This window comes from Nicotiana tomentosiformis, chromosome 5 (assembly GCF_000390325.3).
Source record: "Nicotiana tomentosiformis chromosome 5, ASM39032v3, whole genome shotgun sequence".
NCBI lineage: Eukaryota > Viridiplantae > Streptophyta > Magnoliopsida > Solanales > Solanaceae > Nicotiana > Nicotiana tomentosiformis.
The window spans coordinates 23,668,379-23,695,876 of NC_090816.1; the positions used below are offsets into that span (position 1 = coordinate 23,668,379).

The following is a 27,498-nucleotide window of genomic DNA, read 5'->3' on the forward strand; positions in this document are numbered from 1 at the left end:
CGCGGTCGCGGATAATTCTTTGCGATCGCGAATCATATTTTGGCTGCCCAGATTTTTAACTCTACGCGATCGCGTAAATGGTCATGCGATCGCGGAGAATATTTTCTCAGCCTTACACGATCGCGTACTGACTTGTGCGATCGCGTAGCACAAATGGTGTGCTCAGCTTCTGCCTTCATTCCTTCTACGCGGATGCGATCAACTCTACGCGTTCGCGGTGCACTGGGAGCGAACCTTCCGCGGTCGCGTGCCTATCTTCGCGAACGCGAAGGGTAAAAATCACGGCTCACAATTTCCTCTTCCCGATCGCGGGAATGATTTCGCGATCGCGAAGCACCATGCACCAGATGACAGTTGAAGCTCAAAACCCAGATTTTTCCAAAGTTCAAAAGGTCCGCAGGCTATCCGAAACTCACCCGAGCACTTGGAGCTCTAAACCGTACATGCACACAAGTCCAAAAATATCATACGAACTTGCTCGCACGATCAAAACACCAAAATAATGCCTAGAACTACGAATCAAACACCAAATCAAATGAAATTTTTAAGAAACTTTAGAATTTCTATTTTAACAACCGGACACCCGAATCATGTCAAACCAGCTCCGTTTCTCACCAAATTTGGCATACAAGTCATAAATATAGTAATAGAGCTATACCAGATTCCAAAACTAAAATATGGATCCAGTATCAACAAAGTCAAACATTAGTCAAATCTCTTAAGTCATAAATTTTTAAACTTACAAATTTCGGCAACATTGGATAACTCAAGGTAGGGACCTCCGAATTAAATTTCGGGCATTCGCCCAAGTCCCAAATTATGATACGGACCAAACGAAACTGTCAAAATACTTATCCGAGTCTGTTTGCTCAAAATGTTGACCAAAGTCAACTCAATTGAGTTTTAAGGCTCTATTTCTTATTTTGATCAATTTTTCATATAAAAACTTTCCAGAAAATTATACGGACTGCGCACGCAAGTCAAGGAATAATAAATAGTGTTGTTTGAGGTCTCAGATCACAGAAATAATTATTAAATTTAAAGATGACCTTTTTGGGTCAATCACAAATGTGTGTATCCTTTATTCTCTAAGTGTATATAGATTTTAGAGTTTTGCCGTTAATATGATATCTTCTAATTAAATCATAATTTTGCAATTAAGCTAAAGTAAGAATCATTAAGGATTTGTTATAGCTCTATTGTTAATAATTATTTTTTTGTATTACATCCAATACCAAACTTGACTTATGGAAAAATATCTTGCTTTAGATCCTTTCTGAAAGTATCAACTTTAGTCATATTTCTATATTATTTCTTCCATAGAAAAAACAATTGATATAGGGATTTTAACATTTTCACAACCAGCTTGCTCAAGCTACACCGAACGCTACTTCGAACAGGTACTGTACCTTTCTTATCTCTCAAATAATTAACCTCCTCTTTTCATCGTTTAGCTCGTAGTTCTGATATGGATTTTGTTTGATTGAAGTTATTAATGGTTAAAAATCCCTCAGAATTGGAATTATTGATTACGCCTTATGGATTAGCTTTTGTTATTTTGATATGGGTTTTCTTGGATTAAGGGTATTATTGGTTGAAATCAATCTAATGGGTAAACCATAGCTGGGATTTGCTTGATTTCTTGATTTTGTTTGATATGGGTATCTGCAGAGGCGGATCGATTATTTGAACTTTATGGGTTCGGAATTGCCACTGAGCCCATTGACTATTTGAGTTACTGTGTTCGAAATTTAATATGTATAAATATTTACTAAAGTAGATTTTATTAACACGTATATAGGTATTGAACTTAAGCTACACGTATACAGGTATTGAACTTAAGCTACTAGGTTCAGCTGAACCTATAGCTTATACTGTACATCCTCCCTTGGTTATATGCATAGATTATTAGGTTCTTGCATCAGTATTGTTAGCACTACTACAAAATATTAGAAATTATGAAATAAGAACCGGCTGCTCGCCGCAGCAGAGTGCTTTGCCCATCCTGCTATCCGCTGCTGAAGCGCTCAAGGGATTCATGCTTGAATGTCGACTATGTTTTTCGTTTTTCTTGCTAATAAAGAAGTCAATGGGTAAATAATGAAAAAGGTTTAAGATTTATTATGAAACCTGATAGGCTAATTGCTTTTTGCTAGAAGGTATCAGCTAATAGATCTATGCATTCTTCAGAGGCAAATTCAGGATTTGAACTTTATGGATGTGAGTCTGGGATCATACCACAACTCATTTGATTTACTGTGTTCGAGATCAATTATTTGTACTTATGTAGTGAATCTTTTAACACATAAACATGGCCAGAGCCAGAGCTACTGGGTTCAAATGAACCCATAAGTTGAACTCTACATCCGCCTCTGGCATCCTTAGGGCTAGTTGTAGTAAAGTGTGATCAGTCCCATGCTCACATAAGTGTCATGTTATATATTGTGCAACTATTTTACTGCTCCTGAGATATTAGAGTTGTTTTAGTGGTGTCTGATAAGAGAAGTGCTCTGTAGTGTGTAGTTTCGAGATTTTAAACCAGAGTCACTTTTAGCTGAGGTATGTGGGTTTGATCTTCTTCATAGCCAGCCTAGGTTAGTTTTATTGGCAGTTAGTTACGGTTAGTGTATTGTTTTTGGTTAGAGACAATTTATTTAGTATTGGAAGGAAATGGGCTTGAATAGAGCAGAACATGGAAGATGATTTATATAGTTGAGCTAGATGAGTTTAGGATTGAGGCATGGTTGGTTGATTTAGTTACTACTAGGAAACCCTCTTTACAAAAAGAAGACTTGTAATGTTCTCAATCGTGCAAGTTCAAGATTTCGCGTTTCCAATGATCATGGTCTGAACAATGTAGCTTTTAATTTTCTTAGGTTATTAAAGAAAAGAGAGTTCAACGTATCGTGTTCCATGATGAAACTAAATATGTTATTGAACTTTCTGCTATTGAGGCTGAAGATCTTTCTTGATGAAGTTTGACACATTTTTTTATTGTGTGCGGAGCATTTATTAGTGATGGTGTTTGTTGTGTCAGAGAATGTTTTATGAACTCGAGTATGATTATCAAGAGCAGATGTTTGCTGGTTTGTGATGGATCTATGTTTTTGCTATGTACATGTCCAGCACATTCTTTGCCATAATTCATGAATAAAATTATCTTTATTCATCAAAAAAGAGCAGACGTTTGTGATGGGAGTATGTCCAGCTTCTAGCAAGTCTTTTTCGAAATTTTGAAGAGTACACAGAATGTACCTATGGCTCACCCTTTTGACAAGGGTGTGTCAAGGCAAGCAAAGAGGGGAGGAAGTTCTTCTTCTTCTTTTTTTTTTTTTTTTTTGGGAAACGGTAACATCTGTAATTCTGTATGTATTAATAAAACCAGTATATAGGTTGTACTGAAACCATAGTTACAAGTGAGCAAAAGAGAAGAAAACTGATCTGCAATCCTAGCAAGACCCTAGAATATCTAGGATTGATACAATATCTTATGTGTAAATCTATTTACACCAAAAACAAAAAAGTAGAACACCGTTAAGCTTGATCTTTTGCACTGAGTTGCTTTTGTCCTCAAAACATCTGGAATTTCTCTCTTTCCAGATTGTCCACCAAATCCATGCTGGGATAATCCTCCATTTATCTCTGTTTATTGCTCCAGCTCCAGCTTCATCCCAAACTGAAAAGAACTTCATTAATCCTACAAGGCATTGTCCAGGAAATACCTCTGAGACTAATAAAGATTTTCCATAGTTGGTCTGTTATCATGCAGTGTAAAAATAGATAGCTAACTGTCTCAGCAGTTTCCCCACATAGAAAGCATCTTGAGCACAGTGGACGTTATGATATTATCCTGGGTTAAAACAGCCTCCTTTGCTAGTTGCCAGGTGAAACAAGCTACCTTATAGGGAATCTTGATTTTCCATATATGCTTCGATGGCCAATTAGTTATTTGTAAATCAGTGTGATTCAAAATCTTGTATGCTACATTCACCTTGTAAAGTCCTCTGTTGCGACTCTGCCACCATAGTGAGTCCACATTTCAGAAGATGTCAACTTGTTTGGAAATTTATCATGAAGACAATGATAGAGGGTGGTCACATGGTGACGTGGACTTGGTTGCTCTTTTTTAATATATATTCTCTTGTTATTTCTTTTTCTATACTTCAGGGGATGCGATTATCATTTGATGTTTGGTAGTTAATGGAGTAGGTTGGTTGTTCTCTCTTTTATAAGTAAAGTTGTTTTGGAACCGAGTAAAATGGTGGATATGGGTACCACGAAAAACAAAATGTTCCCATTTGTGTTTGATGAAACACGTTGAAGACGTAAAATAAGTAGATAATAAATAAATAAATAAAAGTGTCTCATTTCTAACAACTTACGCTTTTAGATGAGGTTATACACATAGTTCAACAGCTCAACATAGTAGCAATGCAAGCAGAGACTCTGAGTTCAACTCTTATTGCCAAATTCATCAACAAAAATATATCTTAGCACTTAGTCCAAGAAAAAGAACTGCATCCTAGTTTAAGGGGGCATGTCAATGACATAAATTAAATAAATGAAAGGATCCCCTTTCTGTCAACCTAGCGTTTAAATAAGGTGGTACACAGAGTTCAACAAAGCATAATTCTCTTTGGAAACTACAAGATTCCTAAGTATTCTTCCTTAAAAGTGCACATACATGTTGAGTACGTAAACCAATAAGAAATGGGAATTGTTTTTTCAATTTGGACCTGATAAATAGTTGATATAAGGATGCTAAAACTCTCACTTTTAAGTACTTCTGATCCTTTTAAGTGTGAGGTGAACTATGTGCTCATTGATTAAATCCTGAGCATCCTTCTCCAAAATAATTACTTTGGAATGGACCTGCAGTTTATTTTCTTTTCTCAAGTTTCTTTGTTCTCTTATGTACTTGATCTATGTGGACTCTGATTTGTCTTCTGTATGCCTCTAGGTCAGAGTCTGGTATTAATTGGCAATGGCAGATGGCCAAGAAAATGATAAGAATATTGAAATATGGAAAATGAAAAAGTTAATCAAAGCCCTACAATCTGCCAGAGGAAATGGCACGAGCATGATCTCTCTTATCATACCCCCTGGTGATCAGATATCTCGTATTACCAAGATGCTGGCAGAAGAATACGGTACTGCCTCAAATATTAAGAGCAGAGTAAACCGTCAGTCTGTGCTCGGTGCAATAACGTCTGCTCAACAGAGGCTTAAACTGTATAACAAAGTTCCTCCTAATGGATTGCTGCTTTATACTGGAACTATAGTGACAGATGATGGGAAGGAAAAGAAGGTCACCTTTGATCTTACGCCTTTTAAACCCATAAATGCGTCTCTCTACTTATGTGACAACAAGTTTCATACCGAACCTCTGGGTGAATTATTGGAATCTGATGAGAAGTTTGGTTTCATTGTTATGGATGGTAATGGCACCCTTTTTGGGACCTTAAGCGGCAATACACGAGAAGTTCTTCATAAGTTCACTGTCGACCTTCCAAAGAAGCACGGAAGAGGAGGTCAATCAGCTCTTCGATTTGCTCGTCTTCGAATGGAGAAACGCCATAATTATGTGAGGAAGACAGCAGAGCTTGCTACTCAATTCTTCATTAATCCAGCCACTAGCCAGCCAAATGTATCTGGACTAATACTTGCTGGGTCGGCTGATTTCAAGACCGAGCTAAGCCAATCTGATATGTTTGATCCGCGCCTACAAGCAAAGATACTTAACGTGGTCGATGTGTCCTATGGTGGGGAAAATGGCTTCAATCAGGCAATCGAGCTGTCCGCTGAGATTCTGGCTAATGTGAAGTTTATACAAGAAAAGCGCTTGATAGGAAAATTCTTTGAGGAAATCAGTCAAGATACTGGAAAGTATGTGTTCGGTGTGGATGACACAATAAAAGGTTTGGAGATGGGAGCTGTTGAAACTCTTATTGTGTGGGAAAATCTTGATATAAACCGATACGTACTGAAAAATAGTGTGACTAATGAGATTGTCGTTAAGCACCTAAACAAGGACGGAGAGGCCGATCAAAGCAACTTCAAGGATCCTGCCACATCAGCTGAATTGGAGGTTCAGGACAAAATGCCGCTGCTCGAGTGGTTTGCAAATGAATACAAAACTTTTGGTTGTTCGCTTGAGTTTGTCACTAACAGGTCTCAAGAGGGGTCACAGTTTTGCAGAGGATTTGGTGGCATTGGGGGGATCCTTCGTTACCAGCTTGACATGCGTTCCTTCGATGAGCCATCTGATGAAGGAGAATACTTTGAGGATTCCGATTAAGCCAATTATTTATGTCTACTAAGTCCAGATAATGAATGAGAGATGTACAATTGGTGGGAGTTTTTCGGCCAGCATTGCAATGAGGTTCCAGCTGTCATTCTTAATATAAATCATTAGTATTTTCTGTTGTAAACGTTGCTTGTTTTTTCCTTTAAATGTGGAATAGATTTCCTTCGAACAAATGTCAATTGAAGAGGACTTGTTGATTGTTTTATCAGCCTGTCTGCCATATTAATTTTTTGAGTTTATAGCAGGGAGAATTTTTATTTATGGTGAATGGGATTCAATGTCTTGTTTGTTATAGATATTTGAGTTTCTACAGTCAGTAAGAACGGAGTTATCCACCTGAGGGGTGCATCTCTGACTGACCTTGATCTTCTCTGAGTTGTGATCGAATCACAAAGAAAATTTAGTTGCTATGTTGTAGAGTTTAGAATAATATTAAGACACGATGTAGATGTATGAAATCTTCTATTTGTAGGATGTTCAGATTTAAGCATGAGTAAGTAGAATATGCATTGAAGCTTTAGTGTACTTAAGCGTCTGCATTGATGATTTATAAGAGAGTGAAGTAGTTATCATCAAGGTTGAGAAGTTATCACATGACTGTTTAGGTGACACCCCCCCCCCCCCCCCCCTCCTTTTTTTAAAAAATTTAAAATGGTGGTGGCATGTGTTCGGGCCAGCTTGCATGTACCTAGACTATTGTGTTGGGAGCTTGCGATCGATCTTCCTATCAGTGCATGTACAGATGTACTAAGTAACTCTGCCGACCAAGGGCTAATGGGAAAAATCACCTAACCTTTTTAGTCTCTAGTGGACATCCTGCACTTCTCATGTTTGGTTGTCAATTTCTTACTGCCCAAAATCTTGTTAGAAGTTAGCTGTGGTTACAAAGGGAGAAATGAATGGTGTCCCCATTTGTCAATTTCTTACTGCCCAAATCTTGCTGTTAGAAGTTAGTTGTTGTTAGAAAGGGAGAAATTAATGGTGTCCCCATTAACTTTCAAGTACGTATTTGTCAAATTGAGGAGCTTGTCTCTGGACCAATTGATATAAGAAAGAAAACAATGTCACCATAGTTTTTCTCTTATTACAACAATGAAGTAGAACTTCTGAAGTAATTGAAGCACACTTGACAGTTATTGTGATTTAGTGGTACTCCCTCTATTTTTGTAGGTTCTAGAAATTCAAGAAACAGATTGAATAGAAGCAGAAAATGCAAGGATGAGAGGTTACATCTGTTTATAAGTAGTCCACTGTTGTCAACTCAAAACTTTGATTTTCAGTGTAATGCATGTTGGAGTAAAAAACCTTTTATTGTTTACTGTTGATTGAAACCTAACATTATCAACTTCTAATTGTGAACACCTAATTTTTGACCATGCTTGAATTTTTCCCAACTCCCTCACATCACTTAACACACACCTTACCACCAACACAATTATTCCCTCACAACTCACATTCCCACTCTTCATCTTTAACAACTCACATTCCACCCTTCCTCTTTAACAACTCACACAAGCACTTCCCTCACATGATCCCTCCACAAACACACATGGACACGCACAAAAAAAGGAGCTTCATCTCCACCCTAAAGACCAACAAAACCCTCTATATAATTGCTGCAACAATCAGCCATGAAGGAGAGGAAAACCAGCAAGAAAAAAAACAGCCCGAAACAGAAAAAGCTGTCCCAAAAAATGCAGCAAAATAGCTGCAAAACTTACCTCCATTAACGCCAAAAAACAGTTCCAAAGGCAACTGAAAAACAGCTCTTAAACCCAATGAAATCCAGCTGAAACAGTCCCCTTTTCCACCCAAATACAGTCCCAAAAATCAACACCCAAAACTCCATTAAAATCACCTTAAAACAGTCCACTTTTTCACGTGAAACAGCAGCATTTTTCAAGTCGAAGTTCCGTCGCTTGAGGTCGTCGCCGTCCAATGTTTTCCGCTCACTTTCCTTATCTTTGTTGGAAGGTTTATTGAGGTCCATTTTCTAACTCTGTATTTGGTTAATATATTATTTTCGTTGTTCTTCTTGTGTTGCAAATGAGAATAAAGCTTTTAAGCATGAGCATGTTAGTTAGTTTAATTTAATTTTCTTTATTTGTGTGCTTACGTCTCTATCATCATTGAGTTAGTATATTAAATTTTGTTTCTTAAACTTGAAGTTTAGACTATCTAGAAAGTGTACAATGGGCCATGTGACTGTTGGTTGTAATTTATTGAAGTTTTGGATATCTTAAAAATAAATTTCAAAGCAAATAATAGAATAGACACAATAGATTTTAAACGCGCGCACCATGTCATTAATTTTGAAGTTATCATTTCTTTCTTCTTCTTTTTTTGTCATTTTAGTCATTTAGGCCATGTATTTGGGTTGAATTTAGCTGACCCTGCTTTTGTTTTTCCCCCTTAAAATCTAACATATAGGATAATTCTTCATGGAATAACTCACATATCGTTAGTAAGTTTTAGGTGCGTATTAATAAATTAATTATCGCAATTATATATACGTTCGTATGACATAATTTTGATTTTTAAAAATTAAAATCGAAGTACGCGTTCGCGCACCTTTGGGCGAAACAATCTTAATATAATAAAATGCTATTAATTGTGTACACGTACTCGTGACATGATTTTGGCACAATATACAAAACGATTTCACACACGTGATTCGTTTTAAAGATAATTTCATATTTTAACAATTAAAAGCGGATGGATAAAACATGAAAATCAATAAATCACAATTTATCCAAAATTAATTCAAGCCAAGTTGTAGTCAATAAAGCGGCCGTGCTAGAACCACGAGACTCGGGGAATGCCTTACACCTTCTCCCCGGTCAACAGAATTTCTTACCCAAATTTTATTTTCGCAGACCAATAATAATAGAGTCAAACCTCCTTCGACTAGGGATTCAAATAAAAGGTGACTTGAAATATCCCAAAACTCAATTCCAAGTGGCGACTCTGTAAGTAAAATAATCCCTACTCAAGTTTGTCACTTTAATTGGAAAAACTCTTTAACCCAACCCATATGACACACATATCTTTTGGGGGTAGAAAAGGGGTGTGACAACTCTGGTGACTCTGCTGGGGAAGCAGAGAATTCGAGCTTGTACATTGACTTTATTTGGTTTTATTAATTTTTGTATATATTGTGATTTATTTGGGCCTAATGTGCTACTTGTCCAGTTTTTACCGCTTTGATATTGTTGTATTGTATATATAAACTGTCTTCTCACGCACCTCCTCTGAGTCTTCTGAATATAACTCTGGGAATCGCGGATACGCGCCCCATTCTTATTTGAGATAAAGCCGGTGGGCCTGGGCTCCTGGTGAAAGATTATTAGTCACCCATGTTTAAGAACGGGGAGGTTCCAGTAGTTAAGCCGGAGAAGTATTGCTCCCAGTAAGCTACCCCTTCCCTACTCGAGTTGTCCGCTCGTTTTATGGCCAGTTTAGATACACCTCATCTCCTAAGAGTCTTAAAACCTAGAAGAATAAGCCACATGCCTGGTTATCCCTAGTATGATCGTTTTGTTATATCATGTGTATTTGACTTAGCGAAACTCGGCACAGGGCCGGGTCCGTATAAGACAAGTATCCTTTTTGAGACCATCATGTTCAATTTTATGCTACTTGCTACATCATTTGGAAGGCTTGCTTGCATTGTTGACCGACTTTAGAAATTAGTTGAGTGAAATTATTAAAAAAAAATCATTCTCCTAGTTTGGTACAAATAATATTTTTTACTAAGATTTTGTAGTAGTCAGGCATGCGGTGTAAAGATTAATTTTCATAAAATCATAAAAAGAAATAGTCGGTTTCACCGAACTATGCGGGTCTGATTCTCACCGGATGTGAGATACGTAGGCAAACCTCATCGGTTCCGGTCCCAATTTTCAAAAAAAAAAAAACAAAAAAAAAATATTTCCTTTCCTTAATTCCTTCTTAGAATTCTTTCCTTAGAAAATCCAAAAAAAAAAAAATCAAATCCAAAAATATTTTCCTTCTTTTACGAAGTTTTACATTCAAAAAAAAAAAATTCAAATCAAAATCCAAAATATATTTTTTTCTTCTTCTTTAGAAGTCGTTCTTTTGGAAATTCAAAGACAAAAATATCAAAATCCAATTTTTTTTTTTCTTTAGAAGTCTTTTCTTTCAAAAATTCCCCCCCCCAAAAAAAAATCAAAAAACAAATCTAGCTTATGTACTTTGTTCCTGATAGCCTGAACTACGTAATGATCTGATTCATGCGGCGACATGATATGTAGGCAACCCACAAAAGGTTCGATCAAAATATTTTTCAACGATCTAGGAGGAGGAATCAAATGAGGCATGAGTGAAATGAAAAAAAAAGGGGAGAGAAGAAACTAAAAGCGTCAATAAGAAGCAACCTGATAAGTAGGAATGAAACATGAAGCCTTCCAAAAGCATGTTAGAAATGATGATAATGTTAGGAGCATGACATATTACGTGTGATTCATATTTATAAAATACTTAACCCTAACACGTTTGTTGTCTCTTATAACAATAGTAAGCTTAAGGTGGTTGGTTTGTGGAGAAACTAAAAACACATCATTACTTCACCAGATCTAAAGGAAAGGTACCGATGGCTTACAATGATGAGATCGAGCTGGTCAGTGATGACCCTCAAGTTTAGTCAGTTGAGCAAGAGTCGGAGGAAATAAGAAAATTGAGACAACAATTGTCTGATGTATATCAAGCTTGGGTTTCCGGTCAGCCTCCACCCCGGGGTCCCTCAGAAGGAACTTCCACCGTACTCTTGGCTACTCAACTACCACTCTATGCAACGAGTGATCATATTCTACCACCAGGGTATGTGCCAAACTACGGCCTCCATGTTGTCCCTGGTACCTCTAATATGCGACCTTCAGTCGCACCGGTATATACAATCCCGCCACTACCTCCTGTAACGAGGCCGAACAACGAGCCACCATCTCATGCTTATGATGGCCAATACTATTCTCCAAATATGACTTTCAAGGTCTCAACCCCATACAATCAGACTCCTCAGTACGAGTCGCAGTAGAAAATGAAAAGGCTGCCAAGACGTTTGAGCCGGATGAGATGGCCAGGAAAATGAGAAGTCTTGAACAGAACATAAAGAACATACAGGGACTAGGTGGTCACAAAAGTATTTCATTCAGTGATCTATGCATGTTCTCTCATATCCATTTGCCACCAGGGTTCAAGACCCCAAAATTTGAGAAATATGATGGACACGGTGATCCTATCGCCCACTTGAAAAATACTGCAACCAGCTAAGGGGTGAAGGTGGAAAAGAAGAATTACTGATGGCTTATTTTGGGGAAAGTCTTGTGGGGGTAACCTCTGAATGGTTCATTGACCAAGATATCTCTCACTGGCATATTTGAGACGACATGGCCCAGGCATTTGTCAAACAATTTCAATACAACATTGATATTGCGCCGGATCGTAATTCCCTGTCCAATATGAAGAAAAAGCCGGCTGAAAGCTTTAGGGAGTATGCAATCAAGTGGAGGGAGCAAGCGGCTAGAGTTAAGCCACCCATGGATAACCACGAATTGATCACTATTTTTCTGGAGGCTCAAGAGCCTGATTACTTTCAGAACATGATGTCCGCGATGGGTAGACCTTTTACGGAAGCGATCAAAATAGGAGAGATGGTCGAAAATGGCCTCGAGATTGGCAGAATTGTAAGTCAAGCTACTCTCAAAGCCACCACCCAAGCTATCCAAAATGGGTCGGGAAGTTTGGCAAATAGAAAGAAGAGAGATGGAGGGTCCATGATGACTTCGGGATCCAAGGAAGTTCAAATAGGGGCATCGCACCCTTATGTGCAAGTTCAACAGGGGTAATCCAGCTACCCTCAACTTTATTATCCCCCGCCAATTATTCAGTACTCTATGGGCCCACCATAATATACAGTATTTAATGCTCAATCATATGCTCGGCCTCCCAATCAACAAGTACAGGCACCAGCTCCAAGGATCCCCCGACCTCAGCAGCAAAATTTTCGGGCACCCTACAATGCTCGTCCCAGGCAGGATTATGGTCGAGAGCAGAGGCCGATGGAGAAAATCACTCCATTGGCTGAATCATACTCTAGTCTATTCCAAAAGCTAAAGCAGATGGTCGTGATTGGACCCATTGCTCCCCACCATATGCATCCTGTTTCACATGGATTTCAAGCAAATGCAATATGTGAATATCATTCAGGTGCCCCAGGGCATAGCACTGATGAATGTTGGACTCTGAAAAGAGCCATAGAAAGACTCATCACAGAAAATTTGATTGTGGTAACAAATGGCGAAGACCCTCCTAATGTTACAAACAACCCGCTGCCAGCACACAATGATGTTTATTTTGTGGAAATGATCGGCCGAGATCAAGAATACAATCCAGTTGGCTGAGCAGAAATTATAGTGGGAACGATTCAAGAAGGAACATGACTGGAAGTAAGCCCAAGCCGAGATGTGCCATTGATTGTGAAAGGCGCCCAGAGCTCAGGGAAGGCAACTTTATTTGTTCCAAAAATCCTAATGTTGGAAGTTCGCTCCAATGTTCCAAGCCCAAAGTTGTATTTCTTTGGAGGTCACCTCATCACAAAGCAGAATCAGGGCGGTACGAAAGGTATAACAGAGCCGATCATAATCAAGCCTGTCATACAACCCCGTGTGACAAACACGAAAATCATTCCTTGGAACTACAACAAAACTGTAGTAACCTACAAAGGCAAGGAAATCATAGAAGAAGTGGGGGAAACTGGAGGTTTGACTCGATCAGGGAGGTGTTACTCTCCAGAAGAGTTGAGGAAGGCCAAGCAAATCAGAGAAGGCCAAATGCCAATAAAGAAACCGGTCACGGAAGAAGAGTCGGAGGAGTTTTTGAAAAAGATGAAAGTTCAGGATTACTCAATCATTGACCAGTTGAGAAAGACTCCTTCCTAAATTTCTTTGTTATCTTTGCTCATACACTCAGAAGAACATGCCCGTGTACTAATCAAAATCCTGAACGAGGCACATGTCTCAGAGAAGACCACTGTGAATCAGTTGGAAAAGATGACCAACATATTTTTTGAGGTGAACAAAATCTCCTTTACTGATGAAGAACTTCCCGAGGAGGGAGCCGGGCCCAATAGGGCTTTGCACCTGATTGTCAAATGTGAGGGGCATTATGTAAAACGAGTCATGGTTGATGGAGGCTCGATTGTAGATGTATGCCCTCTCTCTACCTTGAAAAGCATAAAGATCAACACAGACAGAATCCGACCCAACAATGTTTTCATCCGGGCTTTTGATGGCGCAACGAGAGATACTATTAGGGAGATCAACCTCACCATGACGATTGGGCCGGTTGATTTTGAAATTGTTTTCCAAGTAGTGTACATGGAAACTTCTTATAACTTTCTTCTCGGAAGGCCATGGATCCATACGGCCCGAGCTATGCCATCCACCTTGCATCAGATACTCAAATTCGAACACGACAGGAAAGAAATTATTGTTCACAGAGAAGACAAGTTATCCATTTATAAAGATTCGTTAATTCCGTGTATTGAGGCCAAGGAAGGGTGTGAGTCCATGGTCTATCAAGCTTTCGAAGTGGTTGTTATGGACCATGTTGAGGAAGGAAATCCCATTTTGCATCCTCGTCTTTCTGCCACATCTGTAATGGTGGTTGCACTTATGCTGAGATAAGGTTATGATCCAGGAAAAGGCTTGGGGGCATCACTGCAAGGAATTTCGGAACCCATCTCTCACTTTAGCAACAATGGTATTTTTGGCTTAGGTTTCAGGCCAACACAAGCAGATGAAGATAAAGCTAAGCACCGCAAAAATCATGGTTGGGTCTTGCATCAATCTATCCCTCACATTTTCTACACTTTTGTCAAGCCACGACTCAAAGAGGGTCAAAATTCCTGGGCACAGGCAAATATTGATGAAATTTGCCATGGCCTCAGCCAAATATTTTCTGAAGTGAATATGATCCAGGCTGATGAAGGCACTAGTCGTGCCGATATGCAACTAATTGGCCCAGACACCATGCTTAACAATTGGGAAGCAACTCCTCTCCCCACAAGGAAAAAGTTTTGGTAGTTTGTTTTTGCAGCTTCATTTTTATTTTTACTTTGCGTTACTTTTAGGGTTGTAATCCAAACATCTTAGTATGATTGTTTTATTTTGATGTTAACCCTTCTATCCTTTCAAATTCAATGAAATGCAGTTCAGTTTTGTATTAAGTATAGTATCTTTTCCTTTTCCTAATTCTTGTCATTTTGTTTTCCATTTCAGTTTTGTTAATGTCGGCTTTAATAACATGACATGCATGCGGAATTCACACCCAGATCTTAAAAAGCTGTCTAATTTTGAAATAATGCATCAAGAGTCGAATATGATGAAAATGAGGCTGTTGAGGAAATAAAAAGAGAGTTGGAACAATTTGAAAATAAGCCTAGGCCCAACCTCAATGAAACTGAGCCAATTAATATCGGAGGTCATGAAGAAGTCAGGGAAACAAAGATAAGCATTCACGCTAAACAAGAAACTAGAGATGCCTTTATTCAAATTTTAGTTGAGTATAGAGATGTGTTTGCTTGGTCTTATGATGATATGCCGGGTCTAAGTGCCGATTTAGTAGTTCATAAGCTTCCCACATATCCTGATTTTCCACCAGTCTAACAGAAGCAACGAAAATTCAAAACGGACATGAGTGATAAAATCAAAGAGGAAATAATGAAGCAACTGAGCGCCAATGTAATTAGAGCCGTACGATACACCACTTGGGTGGCAAATGTTATGCCTGTGCCAAAGAAGGACGGAAAAACTAGAGTCTGTGTTGACTACAGGGACCTGAACAAAGCAAGTCCAAAGGATAAATTTCCTTTACCAAACATCCACATACTTGTAGATAATTGCGCTAAGCATGAGATACAATCTTTTATGGATTGCTATGTCGGATACCACAAGATTTTAATGGATGAGGATGATGCAGAAAAGACTGCTTTCACCACTCCATGGGGTACTTATTGTTACAGGGTCATGCCTTTCGGTTTGAAGAATGCAGGGGAAACTTACATGAGGGCCATGACTACCATTTTCCACAACATGATGCACAAAGAGATTGAAGTATATGTCGATGATATCATCATAAAATCAAAGACACAGGCTGATCATGTGTGCGATTTGAAAAAGTTCTTTGAACGTCTTCGAAGGTATGACCTTAAGCTTAATCCAGCCAAGTGTGCATTTGGGGTTCCATCCAGGAAACTCCTCGGTTTTATAGTCAGTCGGAGAGGCATCGAATTGGATCCATCTAAGATAAAATCCATTCGAGATCTTCCACCTCCGAAGAACAAAAAGGAAGTTATGAGTTTGCTCAGGAGGTTGAACTACATCAGTAGGTTCATTGCTCAGCTCACAACCATGTGCGAGCCCATCTTTAAGTTGCTAAAAAAGGATGCTTCTATCAAGTGGACGGACGATTGCCAAAATGCTTTTGACAGGATCAAAGATTATCTGTCAAAATCCCATGTACTGGTCCCACCTGAACCTGGTAGGCCTTTATTTTTATATCTATCGGTAATGGATAATTCCTTTGGATGCGTTTGGGGCAACATGATGCAACAGGAAAAAAGGAACATGCAATCTATTATTTGAGCAAGAAGTTCACCAATTATGAGGTTAAGTACACCCTTTTAGAAAGGACATGTTGTGCCTTGACTTGGGTCGCTTAGAAGTTGAGACATTATCTTTTGGCCTACACTACTTACCTCATATCCATAATGGATCCTCTAAAGTACATCTTCCAAAAACCAATGCCCATTGGCAGGCTCGCAAAATGGCAAATCCTTCTCATAGAGTTCGACATCGTCTATGTCACTCGCACTGCGATGAAAGCACAGGCTTTGGCCGATTATTTGGCAGAGAATCCAGTTGATGATGAGTACATACCACTTACCACATAATTCCCAGACGAAGAGGTCAACTCAATAGAGGAAGTAGTTCCAGACGACAACCCGTATGGAAAATGTATTTTGATGGAGCTGTCAATATCAAAGGAGCTGGGATCGGGGCAATCCTCATCTCACCTATTGGACAGTATTACCCTGCAATGGACCAACTTCGGTTATTCTGTACCAATAATATGGCAGAATATGAAGCCTGTATCATGGGTTTGAAAATGGCCCTCGATCTGGATGTGCATGAACTATTGGTTTTGGGAGATTCTGACTTGCTTATCCGGCAAGCCCAAGGTGAATGGGAGACTCGAGACATCAAGCTTATTCCATATAGACAATGTGTGCAAGACTTGAGCAACAGATTCAACTCCATCGAGTTCAGGTACATTCCTAGGTTTCACAACGAGCTAGCCGATGCTTTGGCTACTTTAGCCTCGATGCTCCCTTATTCGGGCAACATGCATATCGATCCACTAGAAATCCAAGTTCGGAATCAACACGGTTAATACAATACAATTGAGACAGACCCAGATGGTGAACCATGGTATGCTTAAATTCTAAATTTTAGATTTCTGATCCAAGGTCTTTCTGCACTACGAAGCCAATCTTGACATAAAACGATTCCTGAAAACAAGAGAATACCCAGAGCATGCCAAGGGAGATCGAAAAAGAACTATAAGGCGGCTCGCCGGTGGTTTCTTCCTGAATGGGGAAATTTTGTACAAAAGGACCCCAGATTTGAACTTGTTGAGCTGCGTAGATGCCACAGAAGATGAGCGGATCATGAGTGAAGTGCATTCGGGGGTATGTAGACCTCACATGAATGGTTATGCTTTGGCGAAGAAGATTCTGCGGGCAGGGTATTATTGTCTTTCTATGGAGCGAGATTGCTTCAATTTTGTTCGCAAGTGTCACCAATGCCAGATTCATGGTGACCTAATTCACTCTCCTTCTTCGGAGTTGCATCCCATGTCCTCTCCGTGGCCTTTCGTTACTTGGGGTATGGATGTTATTGGGCCAATCGAGCCAAAGGCTTCAAATGGGCATTCATTTTGGTTGCAATTGATTACTTCACCAAGTGGGTGGAGGTCGTCACTTTCAAAGCAGTCACCAAGAAAGCAGTGGTAGACTTTGTTCATTCCAACATCATCTATCGCTTTGGTATTCCAAAAACCATTATCATTAACAATGTAACCAATCTAAATAGTCATTTGATGAAGGAGGTATGCGAGCAATTTAAAATTGTGCACCGCCATTCTACCCCTTACCATCCAAAAGCTAATGGAGCCGTTGAAGCGGAAAACAAGAACATCAAGAAGATTCTTAGAAAGATGATCCAAGGTTCTAGACAATGGCATGAAAAATTGCCTTTTGCTCTTTTGGGATACCGCACGACTGCTCGCACATCTGTTGGTGCAACTCCTTATCTGCTGGTATTCGTAATGGAAGCTGTAATACCGGCCGAAGTCGAAATTCCCTCTCTACGGATCGTCGTGGAATCGGAGATTGAAGACACAGAATGGGTAAAGACCCGTTTGAACAACTGATGCTGATAGATGCAAAACGGCTAGCAGCAGTATGTTTTGGCCAATTATACCAACAAAGAATGGCACGCTCTTACAATAAGAAAGTGCGTCCACGATACTTTAAGGTAGGCCAACTCATTTTGAAACGCATTCTTCCACACCAAGTAGAAGCTAAAGGAAAGTTCGCCCCGAACTGGCAAGGACCCTATATCATCAAGAAAGTGTTACCAAAAGGGGCCTTGCACTTGGTAGATGAAGAAGGACGGGTACAAAACATGACGATTAATGCAGATGCAGTCAAAAGATATTATGTTTTATATATACCCACTGCAGAACTTTCACGCATTATTTTCTCAAATCGAGATGACGAAGGCTGTTATTGGTCTCTGTCCCAAATAGGTGTCACCCTTTTTTTAACCCTTTTGAACCGTATTTGTCTTCTTCGTTTTCCCTCTTTTGGAACCCGTGTACTTGTAAAAAAAAATTATACAACAAACCTTCTGAGTTGAGCGAACTACGTCCGACCTAATTCCGAAAGGATACGTAGGCAGTCTTACCTTGGGTTCGGTCCCATCACACCAAAAACAAAAAAGGGCAGTCCATATTCCCCATACTCCAAAACTGGGGCATGAGTTTGTTTTATTTTACGGTTTTTTTTCTATAGAAACGTTTCCAAAAGTTGTAATTCAGTTCGAGGTTCTTTTCGCCTTTTCCCTATTAGGAACTTCTGATCGATCTTTGAGAATGTTTGAAGTTCCATCATGCAAAAAAAAAAGAGTCTTATCGGTGAAAACCTCTATGGGCACTGTAAGGCGATGGTGAGCAGAGAAATGAGAGTGTTATTGGTGAAAACCCAGATGGGCACCATAAGGTGGCAGTGAGTAGAGAAATGAGAGATGTTAGTTAGCAAAAACCCGCAAAGGGTGCTACTAGCTGAATGAGGGTCTTCGATCCTCCGGCATGAGCACAACCAAGACAGTTTCTAGATGAACATTTGCGATGGATTTTTAGAATTAGACAGCTCAGACGGATCAGGCATCCAGTCCAAAATGCATGTCATGATTCATTGAGGTCGGCACACACCTCCAGATAAGTCTCCCTATTCCTCTCCCCGAAATAGACACCTTTTGTTTAGTCACAATTCCTTTTTACTTTCAATTGCACTTCTGTGTTTCCCATAATTTTCTTTGAGTCCCTTTCGGTCTAATCTTGCATCAAAAGTGAAGCAAAGAAATGGCTGCAAAACTGGCTACAGTTTTCCCGTAGTACCAAGCATAATTTTGAGCATATACGGCATTGACGAAGGCAGGAATCCATCTATGATCTCTTTTGATAAGGCATGCAAAATGTCTCAAAGAAAATGAAAAGGTCGCCTAAGCAAGACTTGCTTTATGGGAAAAGTTGATAAGCACTACGGACACAAACTGGTTCTGAGTGCAAGACAACTAAGTTTGATTTTAAAGGAAAATTGCTTTGCCTTAGGGACAAGGGTTAACGGTACCGTGGACATCCGGGTATGAAACAGCCAGGGGAAACGTCAGAAAGACAAAGTCTCCAGAAAATGATACAAAGTATCCGAGCATCTCGGTACCACTCTGATAGAATCAGTTCTTCGACAACGGGGTGTCCGTGAACTCAAAGTCCTCAGTGCATCAAGGCCACAAACCGACCACCACTTTAAAAACTCATAAATTTTCTTTGTTTGAAGCATGAACAAAGCAGTGCAGAATGGCGGTTCTCAAAGGACGAATGTCACCAAATGTAAGCTCCTTAAAATCTCCCTTTTTTCTTTTATTTTTCAGCATGCATCACTACTGTCCATACCTCTCATTTTCATAGCTTAACCCAGGTAAAACCTTTTCACCTAGGGGGATCCAGCTCATAATTCCAGGTCGAAGTACTCTTCGCTCAGGATGTTTTACCTAGCTTAACCAAGGTAGAACCTTTTCGCCTAGGGGGATCCAGCTCATAGTTCCGAGTAGAAGTACTCTTCGCTCAGGATGTTTTATGTAGCTTAACCCAGGTAGAACCATTTCGCTTTGGGGGATCTAGCTCATAGTTTCTGGATAGAAGTACTCTTCGCTCACGATGTTTTACGTAGCTTAATCCATGTAGAACCTTTTCTTCTAGGGGGATCCAGCTCATAGTTCCTGGGTAGAAGTACTCTTCGCTCAGGATGTTTTACGTAGCTTAATCCAGGTAGAACCTTTTCACCTATGGGGATCCAACTCATAGTTCCGGGTAGAAGTACTCTTCGCTCAGGTTTTTATACATAGCTTAACTCAGGTAGAACTATTTCGCCTAGGGAGATCTAGCTCATATTTTCGGGTTCACATTTTGAGCGTCCAGGGCAGCGTGGGGCGCTGGCCCTGGCGCTCAACTTTTCAGCATTCTGTTTTGTGCGCCACAGGTAGCGCCCCACGCTGCCTGTGGTGCTCAACTAGGCCATTTCTCCTTTTCTTCCCATTTTTGCTCCAATTCGCGCACTTTCATCCCAAATCGTATCCGAATTATTCCTACACATAGAAATATCACAAATTAGCATAAATCATTATATTATACATCAAATCTGCGAGACATGAGCACAATGTGAGGCAATATACATAAAAAAATATGCATACTTTAAGCCGAATATCAATTATTCTATTATGTATAAGCAAAATTAGACTTTTCAAAATCGTCCTGTGATGACTCAAAAGGTCATCTTATATTTTAGAACTCGATTCTGCACTCTTAAGCCTTAAAATTATCATTTTTGCCCTCCTCGAATTGCGTACACAGTCCGGGCGTGTTTCCAGAAAGACTTTTTGTTGAAAATTGATGAAAATAAGAATTTTTGCCTTAAAAGTTGATTTTAGTTGACTTCGGTCAACATTATTTAGTAAACGGGTCCGGATTCGTATTTTGACGGTCCCGGTGGATTCGTATCGAATTATGGGACTTGGGTGTATGCCCGGAATCGAATTCGGAGGTCCCTAGTTCGAGTTATGAATTTTTGATGAAAATTGAAAGTTTGAAAATTAATTATTTTTAAGAATTGGTTGATGTTTGGCCTTGTTGGTACCGGGTCCGTATTTTGGTTTCGGAGCTCATATAGGTCAAAATATAATATTTATGACTTATCTGTGAAATTTGGTGAGAAACGAAGTTGGTTTGACGTGGTTCAGACGTCAAGTTGAGAAAATAGAAATTTTAAGGTGTTCTTGAGAATTTCATTTGGTTTTGTGCTAAATTAATAGTCCTAGGTGTTATTTTGGCAATTTGATCGCGCGAGCAAGTTCGTATGATATTTGTAGACTTGTGTGCATTTTTGGTTTAGAGCCCCGAGGGTTCCGGTGTGTTTCGGATAGGCTACAGAGTGGATTGAACATAAAAATCATTGCTAGTGTACTTCGGGTCTGCAAACTTCGCATTTGCGAGGTCTGGCTCGCAAATGCGAGCAACGCATTTGCGAAGAAGCTTCGCATTTGCGAACAGTGGGGTTGGAAGGGGACCTTCGCATTTGCGAAGTTCAGGATCGCAATTACGATCATCACAGGCTGCATTTGCGAACGATTGTTCGCATTTGTGAAGATGGGCTGGGACTGGGATTCTCGCATTTACGATAGTTCAATGTTAGCAAATTGCGAACAAATGGTTCGCATTTGCGAAGGCAGCAGAGATGCGAGAAGTTCGCATTTGCGATATTTTTTCTCGCACTTGCGGGCTTCGCATTTGCGAAGCCCAGGTCGCAAATGCGACATTCGCAGCTGATCAAAATGACTTTTGGACGGGAATTTTTATTCATTACCCAAATTTTCAAGACCTAAAACACAAGAGGCGATTTTCCAAAGACCATTTCTTCCCCAAATCATAAGTAAGTGATTCTAAACTGGTTTCTTTCAATCTTTTACTATCTTTTACAAGATTTCAACCTAAAATCTAGAGTTTTCATGGTAGAATTAGGGGTTTGGGTAGAAACTAGAGATTTCGAAAATTTGGAAATTTAGACCTCAATTTGAGGTCGGATTCCAAAACTAATTATATATCCGGGCTCGGGGGTGAATAGGTAAATGGATTTTGGTCTGAATCTCAGGTTTTGACCAAGCGGGCCTGGGGTCGATTTTTGACTTTTTGGAGAAAAATTTGGAAAATCTAAATTTATGCATGTAATTGATTCCTTTAGCAATATTTGATATTATTGAGGCATTTTTGAATAGATACGAATGGTTTTGAGGTGAATTCTAGAGGAAAAGCTGTGATTGAGTATTGAGTGGCCTTCAGAACGAGGTAAGTGTCATGGTTAACCCTGACTTGAGGAAATTAGAAACCTCAAACTATTTGCTATGTGAAATTCATGTGAGCGGCGCATATGTGAGGTGACGAGTACTTATGCACCGTCAATTTACCTGTTTTCCCTATTTCTCCCATTTTTCTTATATTGTCTCTTTCCCATGCCTAATTGCGACAGGTTTAGTCTAATGTTGTTAAATTAATCGTTCTCATCATGTTTACGAATCTTCTGGTAATAATTGAGTATTTATTTCAAAGTTGAGATTGATATTGTGGAATCAAATATTGAAGTAAAGCTTGTACTTGTTATTCTATCTTCTTATTGTTATTTATTCATTGCATTATGGTAAGGGAGAGTGTTAATACACGAAGGGTGATGCCGTGCCATGATATGAGAGTTAATGCACGAAGGGTGATGCCGTGCCATATTGTGAGTGTAAAAGCACGAAGGGTGATGCCGTGCCATATTGTGAGTGTTAATACACGAAGGGTGATGTCGTGCCATGATATGAGAGTTAATGCACGAAGGATGATGCCGTGGCGTTTCTATTATTTTTATGGTGAGATTGAGAGTAAAAGCACGAAGGGTGATGCCATGCATTTTTCCTTTACTGTATTCGTTATTTCTGTTTATTCATAGTATATTGGTTGTTCCAGTTATCATTCTGCTGTAGTTCCTTATCTCGTATTTTCCCCCAGCATATTTTTCCCTCCCGATATTTCCTGTCTAGCTCTTCATTACTGTTATTGGTATATACACTGTTAAATTATACAGGTTGATTTGTAGGTGCCTTGCCTTAGCCTCGTCAGTACTTCGTCGAGGTTAGGCTCGACACTTACCAGTACATGGGATCGGTTGTACTGATACTACACTCTGCACTTTCTGTACAGATTTTGGTACCGGCTCAAGTTGATCGAGATTTTTGCTGTTGGACCGTTATCCGGAGACTCAAGGTAGATCTGTCGGTGTTCACAGACCTTGAAGTCCCCGCCTATCTTTTTCTGTTTTACTGTTTCTTTCATCCAAACAATTGTATTTCTTTCAGACTATTACTTGTAGTGAATTCTAGAATGCTCGTGAATTGTGACTCCAGATCCGGATGGTAGAAATTAACGCATTTTTTATATCATTCCCCACTCACTATATTTCATCTTAGCTAATTGTTGTTATTTACTTAATGGAATGAGGATTGGTTTAATGATTCTCTAACGTTGGCTTGCCTAGCAAGTGAAATGTTAGGCGCCATCATGGTCCCAATGGTGGAAATTTCGGGTCGTGACACGTCCCAATTATGTCGGTTTTTCTTTAGTATCTGTACGGTTCGATTAATTTTTGGTATTTTTTTAAATGTCATGTAAAAGTCACTAGTAGAAGTAGAATGCAATAACATACGTACTTTTATAGGACTTAGCAAAACTTTTTATATATTTTTACTATTTAAAGGGTGATGAATTAAGAAAACATTAAAGACGGTGAGAGTATAGATCTATCAACCACTCAACAACAACGTAAAAGAAACTAAGTAAAGACAAAGAAAATATAAATCATACGAGTGAAAAGATGTTACCCAAGCTGGAACTCGGGAATAAAGTCTATAGAAGATTAAATATTCAAAAAGATAAATCTAAATCATACGAAATGAAACATGTTCAATACATTGTAGTTTGATATTCATAATCGTTAGAATACCTCGTGGCTTGCTACTGAATATGCTGGAAATAGTTTAGTTTTAACATGAGTAGCATAATAGGTTAGGATTAAGATTTGAGTTTAATTACTTGTTGACTTGTAATCATGTTCATAATTCCAAGGCTCAAGGAAAAATTTAATATTTTATTATTTTTAAACTTAATATATAAATATATTTTTTACATGTAAATATACTCGGTACGGTTCAGTATTTTTTCGGTTTATTTTCATAAAATAAAAAATCTACCCTAATTATGGGTACAATTATAGATTTATATAAAAACCTACGATTTTATTAAAAGAAATCTAAAATCGGTTCGGTACGGTACGGAACAATTCGATCGATTTAGTCAGATTTTAAATATCTATTGACACCCCTAATTTTGAGTTTTCAAATCTAATATATTGTTATTGATTTAATGGTCCGATGCGGTCAACGAGAATTAATTATTAGAGACAGCTACTATAGATAGCAGTAGCCACATTACGATTCTTAATTGACGGGAACAGATAATTGATCACGTGCATGGTGGGTTCAAGCAACTTCAGAAGAGTAATTTACATTTCAAATTATGTGCAATTGTTTTAATATGAGGCCATTCTTTTAGATTCTAATTTTGCTAATGTCAATCATTCGTCCTTTTCCTTGTACTTAAGAAAGTTTATCAATCGGTTCTTTTCCTGCACTTGAGAGAACAAGAAATTGGGGATGTGCACGGTAAATAAAACCATTTTAGGCTGAAATATGGCAATACTTTTTCGTTTAGGTACCTTAGTTCTAACTCTGACATATTAAACACCTTATGTTGTCAAATTTATGTCAATTAAATACATAAATGACAATTTCAAACCAACCAAAGTGCGTGAAGGAAAATGCACTTTTCCTGAAAAAATCCATATTTCCGGCAATATATGCTCAATTTCGGGTAAGAAACATGCGATTTGCCATGTTAGGAAGGAGCATTTAATTGGCACATTTTCGATTGTATTAGGTATTCAATAGGTACAACTCAAAAATTGAGGTGTCTAAATAAAAATTCGTCCCAAGCGCCAAGTTCAAGAGCCATCGACGTACATGTAATTCGTACATGTTCTCATCCATCTCTTAACTTTAGTAATTTGTTCTTTGATTGTATAAAAAACACTTAATATATGCTGAGGTCCTTTTTTTCTTCTTCTTTGGATAACAAGGCACATTAATTAGTTTGTCAACAAGCTTGTGAACTGCACTTTCAAGGATTGCATCCAAGTGCAAAGTCCCAACAAAACTTCATCTATTTTATTTGAAAGTCAATTAATGTTTTTTCTTTAAAATTAAAAAGAAATTTCTGCTGATCCTTCGCTCGTGTGATTATTAGAAGATTTGTGTTAGAATCTTTGACTTATTATCTTGATATTCTTGATTTTGTTTTTTCCTTTTGAAGGGGCAAAAATGTATGTGTATGAACTGTTTGGTCTGCTCTCTACCACTTTTAATAATGATTTATATTTATACAAAATGTATGGATAGTTGGGGCACATGCCATCTTGGCCTCTATGATTGGGAAGATCATTTATAACTTTAATTCATCATAATTTCCAATTAACTAAGAGATTATGTAAGATAAACCACTATCATAATGTCCCTTACTGAGACATTAGAGTGAATAAACAACAAAAGGTTTGCAAGTTTCGTACTGTTGATAATAGAAGTCAATTAAGGGCTTCCTAATGTGGGGTTACGGCTGGTGTTAATTAAACTAAGAACCAATAATGATAAGTCTGACATATTAATTAGTTAGCATGCTTTTTGGGAAAGTGATGATTAAGGTGCAGTTATTAATTAAGATTTAATTTATATATACTGAATGTAAAAACCTGTTACACTATTGTGTGTAATTATGTTATTGTAGCTAGGCAATGCTTTATTTTTTTTAGATAACTAGTTCCGCTTATTTATCGGTTAAATTTCATAAATGATCATATAATTATGACTTTTTTTCAAGAACGTCGTATAACTTTGTTTTCACAAAAATCATAAAACTTTTACTAACTCACACAAAAATCATAGTAATCGAAGAACACAAAAATCATAGTATTTTCTTATTCCAGTTTTTTGTTTTTTATTTTTGGTTTAGCATATAATAAACCAATTAAAATAAGAAAACCATATATTCTTAGCCGTTCTAAAAAATAATAGCCGATAATATATATATATATATATATATATATATATATATATATATATATATATATATATATATATATGTGTGTGTGTGTGTGTGTGTGTGTGTGTGTGTGTGTAGGGGTGTACATAGGTCAGGTTGGTTCAGATTTTCTAATTACCAAACCAAACTAATTGTATCGGGTTATTAAATCTAAATACCAAACCAAACTAATAAAAAAATTATTTTTTAATCTCGGATTTTTGTTTTTTATAATATATATATATATATATATATATATATTTGTGTGTGTGTGTGTGTACATAGGTCGGGTTGGTTCAGATTTTCTAATTACAAAACCAAACCAATTGTATCGGATTATTAAATCTAAATACCAAACCAAACCAATAAAAGTCGATTTTTTAATCTCGAATTTTTGGGTTTTTTCGGTTTTTTTTTCCATAAAGACTTTATAGCACAAAACGTAAAATTTGTGCTCCAAATATTTCTTTAATCCTAGTATGACAGAACTATATAAGGTGATTTTTAATAAAATAATATAAATATGAGATGAGTCATGGCATTGTACTAAAATATTCAACAATAAAGATAATAAAATCGCATAAAATAAATATTATTAATAAGCCATAATGAAAACAAACATAATTTAAAATTACGACTAATAAGTACTACGGAGTATTATTTACATGACTAACCACTAAAAGAAAAATAAATTATATATTTTATCTAAACCATGAAAAAATAAAAAAATAGATATCCAACACTATTTTCATTCATAGTACAATTGAATTGAATGTCTTTTATTAGCATTAGTATTGATTTGATTTTGGTTTAGGATTTATTTGAGTTACTAACATTTATGGATTATAAAACTTATTGGAGCATCCAAAAATTATAAGCCCAAACTTGAAATAATATGTTAAAAGATAAAACTATAAAAAAGCTTAAGAAATATTTATAAACTACACTACAATAAATATTTTTATGTATTAAATATATTTAAGACTTCTATACATATAATGTCGGGTTGGGTTGGTTTCGGTTTGACCCTTTTTAGTTAAAACCAAACCAAACCAAATCAAATATGATCGATTTATTTTTCCAACACCAAACCAAATCAAACCAAACCATAGTCGGGTTTTTTTTTTCTCGGTTTGACTCGGATTATTGGGTTGGTGTGGTTTATCGGTTTCATTTGTACACCCCTGTGTGTGTGAGAGAGATATACATATTTTATACTTTTTTGGCTAGCGAATGTAATTAGTTTCTGTCGACCGGTTAATTTTGTATTTTTTCCTTAAAATAGGAATGACTCATCAAAACCTGACCCAATAATAGCCAAATCACAGCGACTTTTTCAGTCACTATGATTTTTATATGAGAAAATATAGTTATATGATTTTGGTGAAAAAAAAGTCATAATTATAGAAGCATTTACGAAATTTACCCCTTGTTTATGGTAATTACTTATGGTTATATATTTTTTAGGTAACATGATAGTACACTTTTATTAATGAAGGACACCCTAATTTCAGAATGTAATTCGTAAGGACTATTTTCAGGTCAGTGTCCTG

The 27,498-nt window shown here is 37.8% G+C and overlaps 1 protein-coding gene and 1 long non-coding RNA gene across 2 annotated transcripts; both read left to right on the forward strand.

Annotated features, from left to right (window-relative positions):
• The first annotated feature begins 1,252 nt into the window (after positions 1-1,252).
• Positions 1,253-6,512, forward strand: LOC104105230 (eukaryotic peptide chain release factor subunit 1-3-like). The gene is made up of 2 exons (XM_009613486.4): positions 1,253-1,400; positions 4,961-6,512. The coding sequence occupies exon 2, from the start codon at positions 4,985-4,987 to the stop codon at positions 6,296-6,298; it is 1,314 nt and encodes a 437-aa protein (XP_009611781.1). The 5' UTR covers positions 1,253-1,400; positions 4,961-4,984; the 3' UTR covers positions 6,299-6,512.
• Positions 6,513-7,809: 1,297 nt separating this feature from the next.
• On the forward strand, positions 7,810-23,225 carry LOC138910818 (uncharacterized). The gene is made up of 2 exons (XR_011415974.1): positions 7,810-8,291; positions 22,961-23,225. It is a non-coding gene; the product is annotated as an uncharacterized lncRNA (long non-coding RNA).
• The last annotated feature ends 4,273 nt before the right edge of the window (positions 23,226-27,498 follow it).

What these genes read in the sequence shown, in the direction of transcription:
- LOC104105230 (XM_009613486.4), top strand. Translation starts at nt 4,985, where the DNA reads ATGGCAGATGGCCAAGAAAATGATAAGAATATTGAAATATGGAAAATG.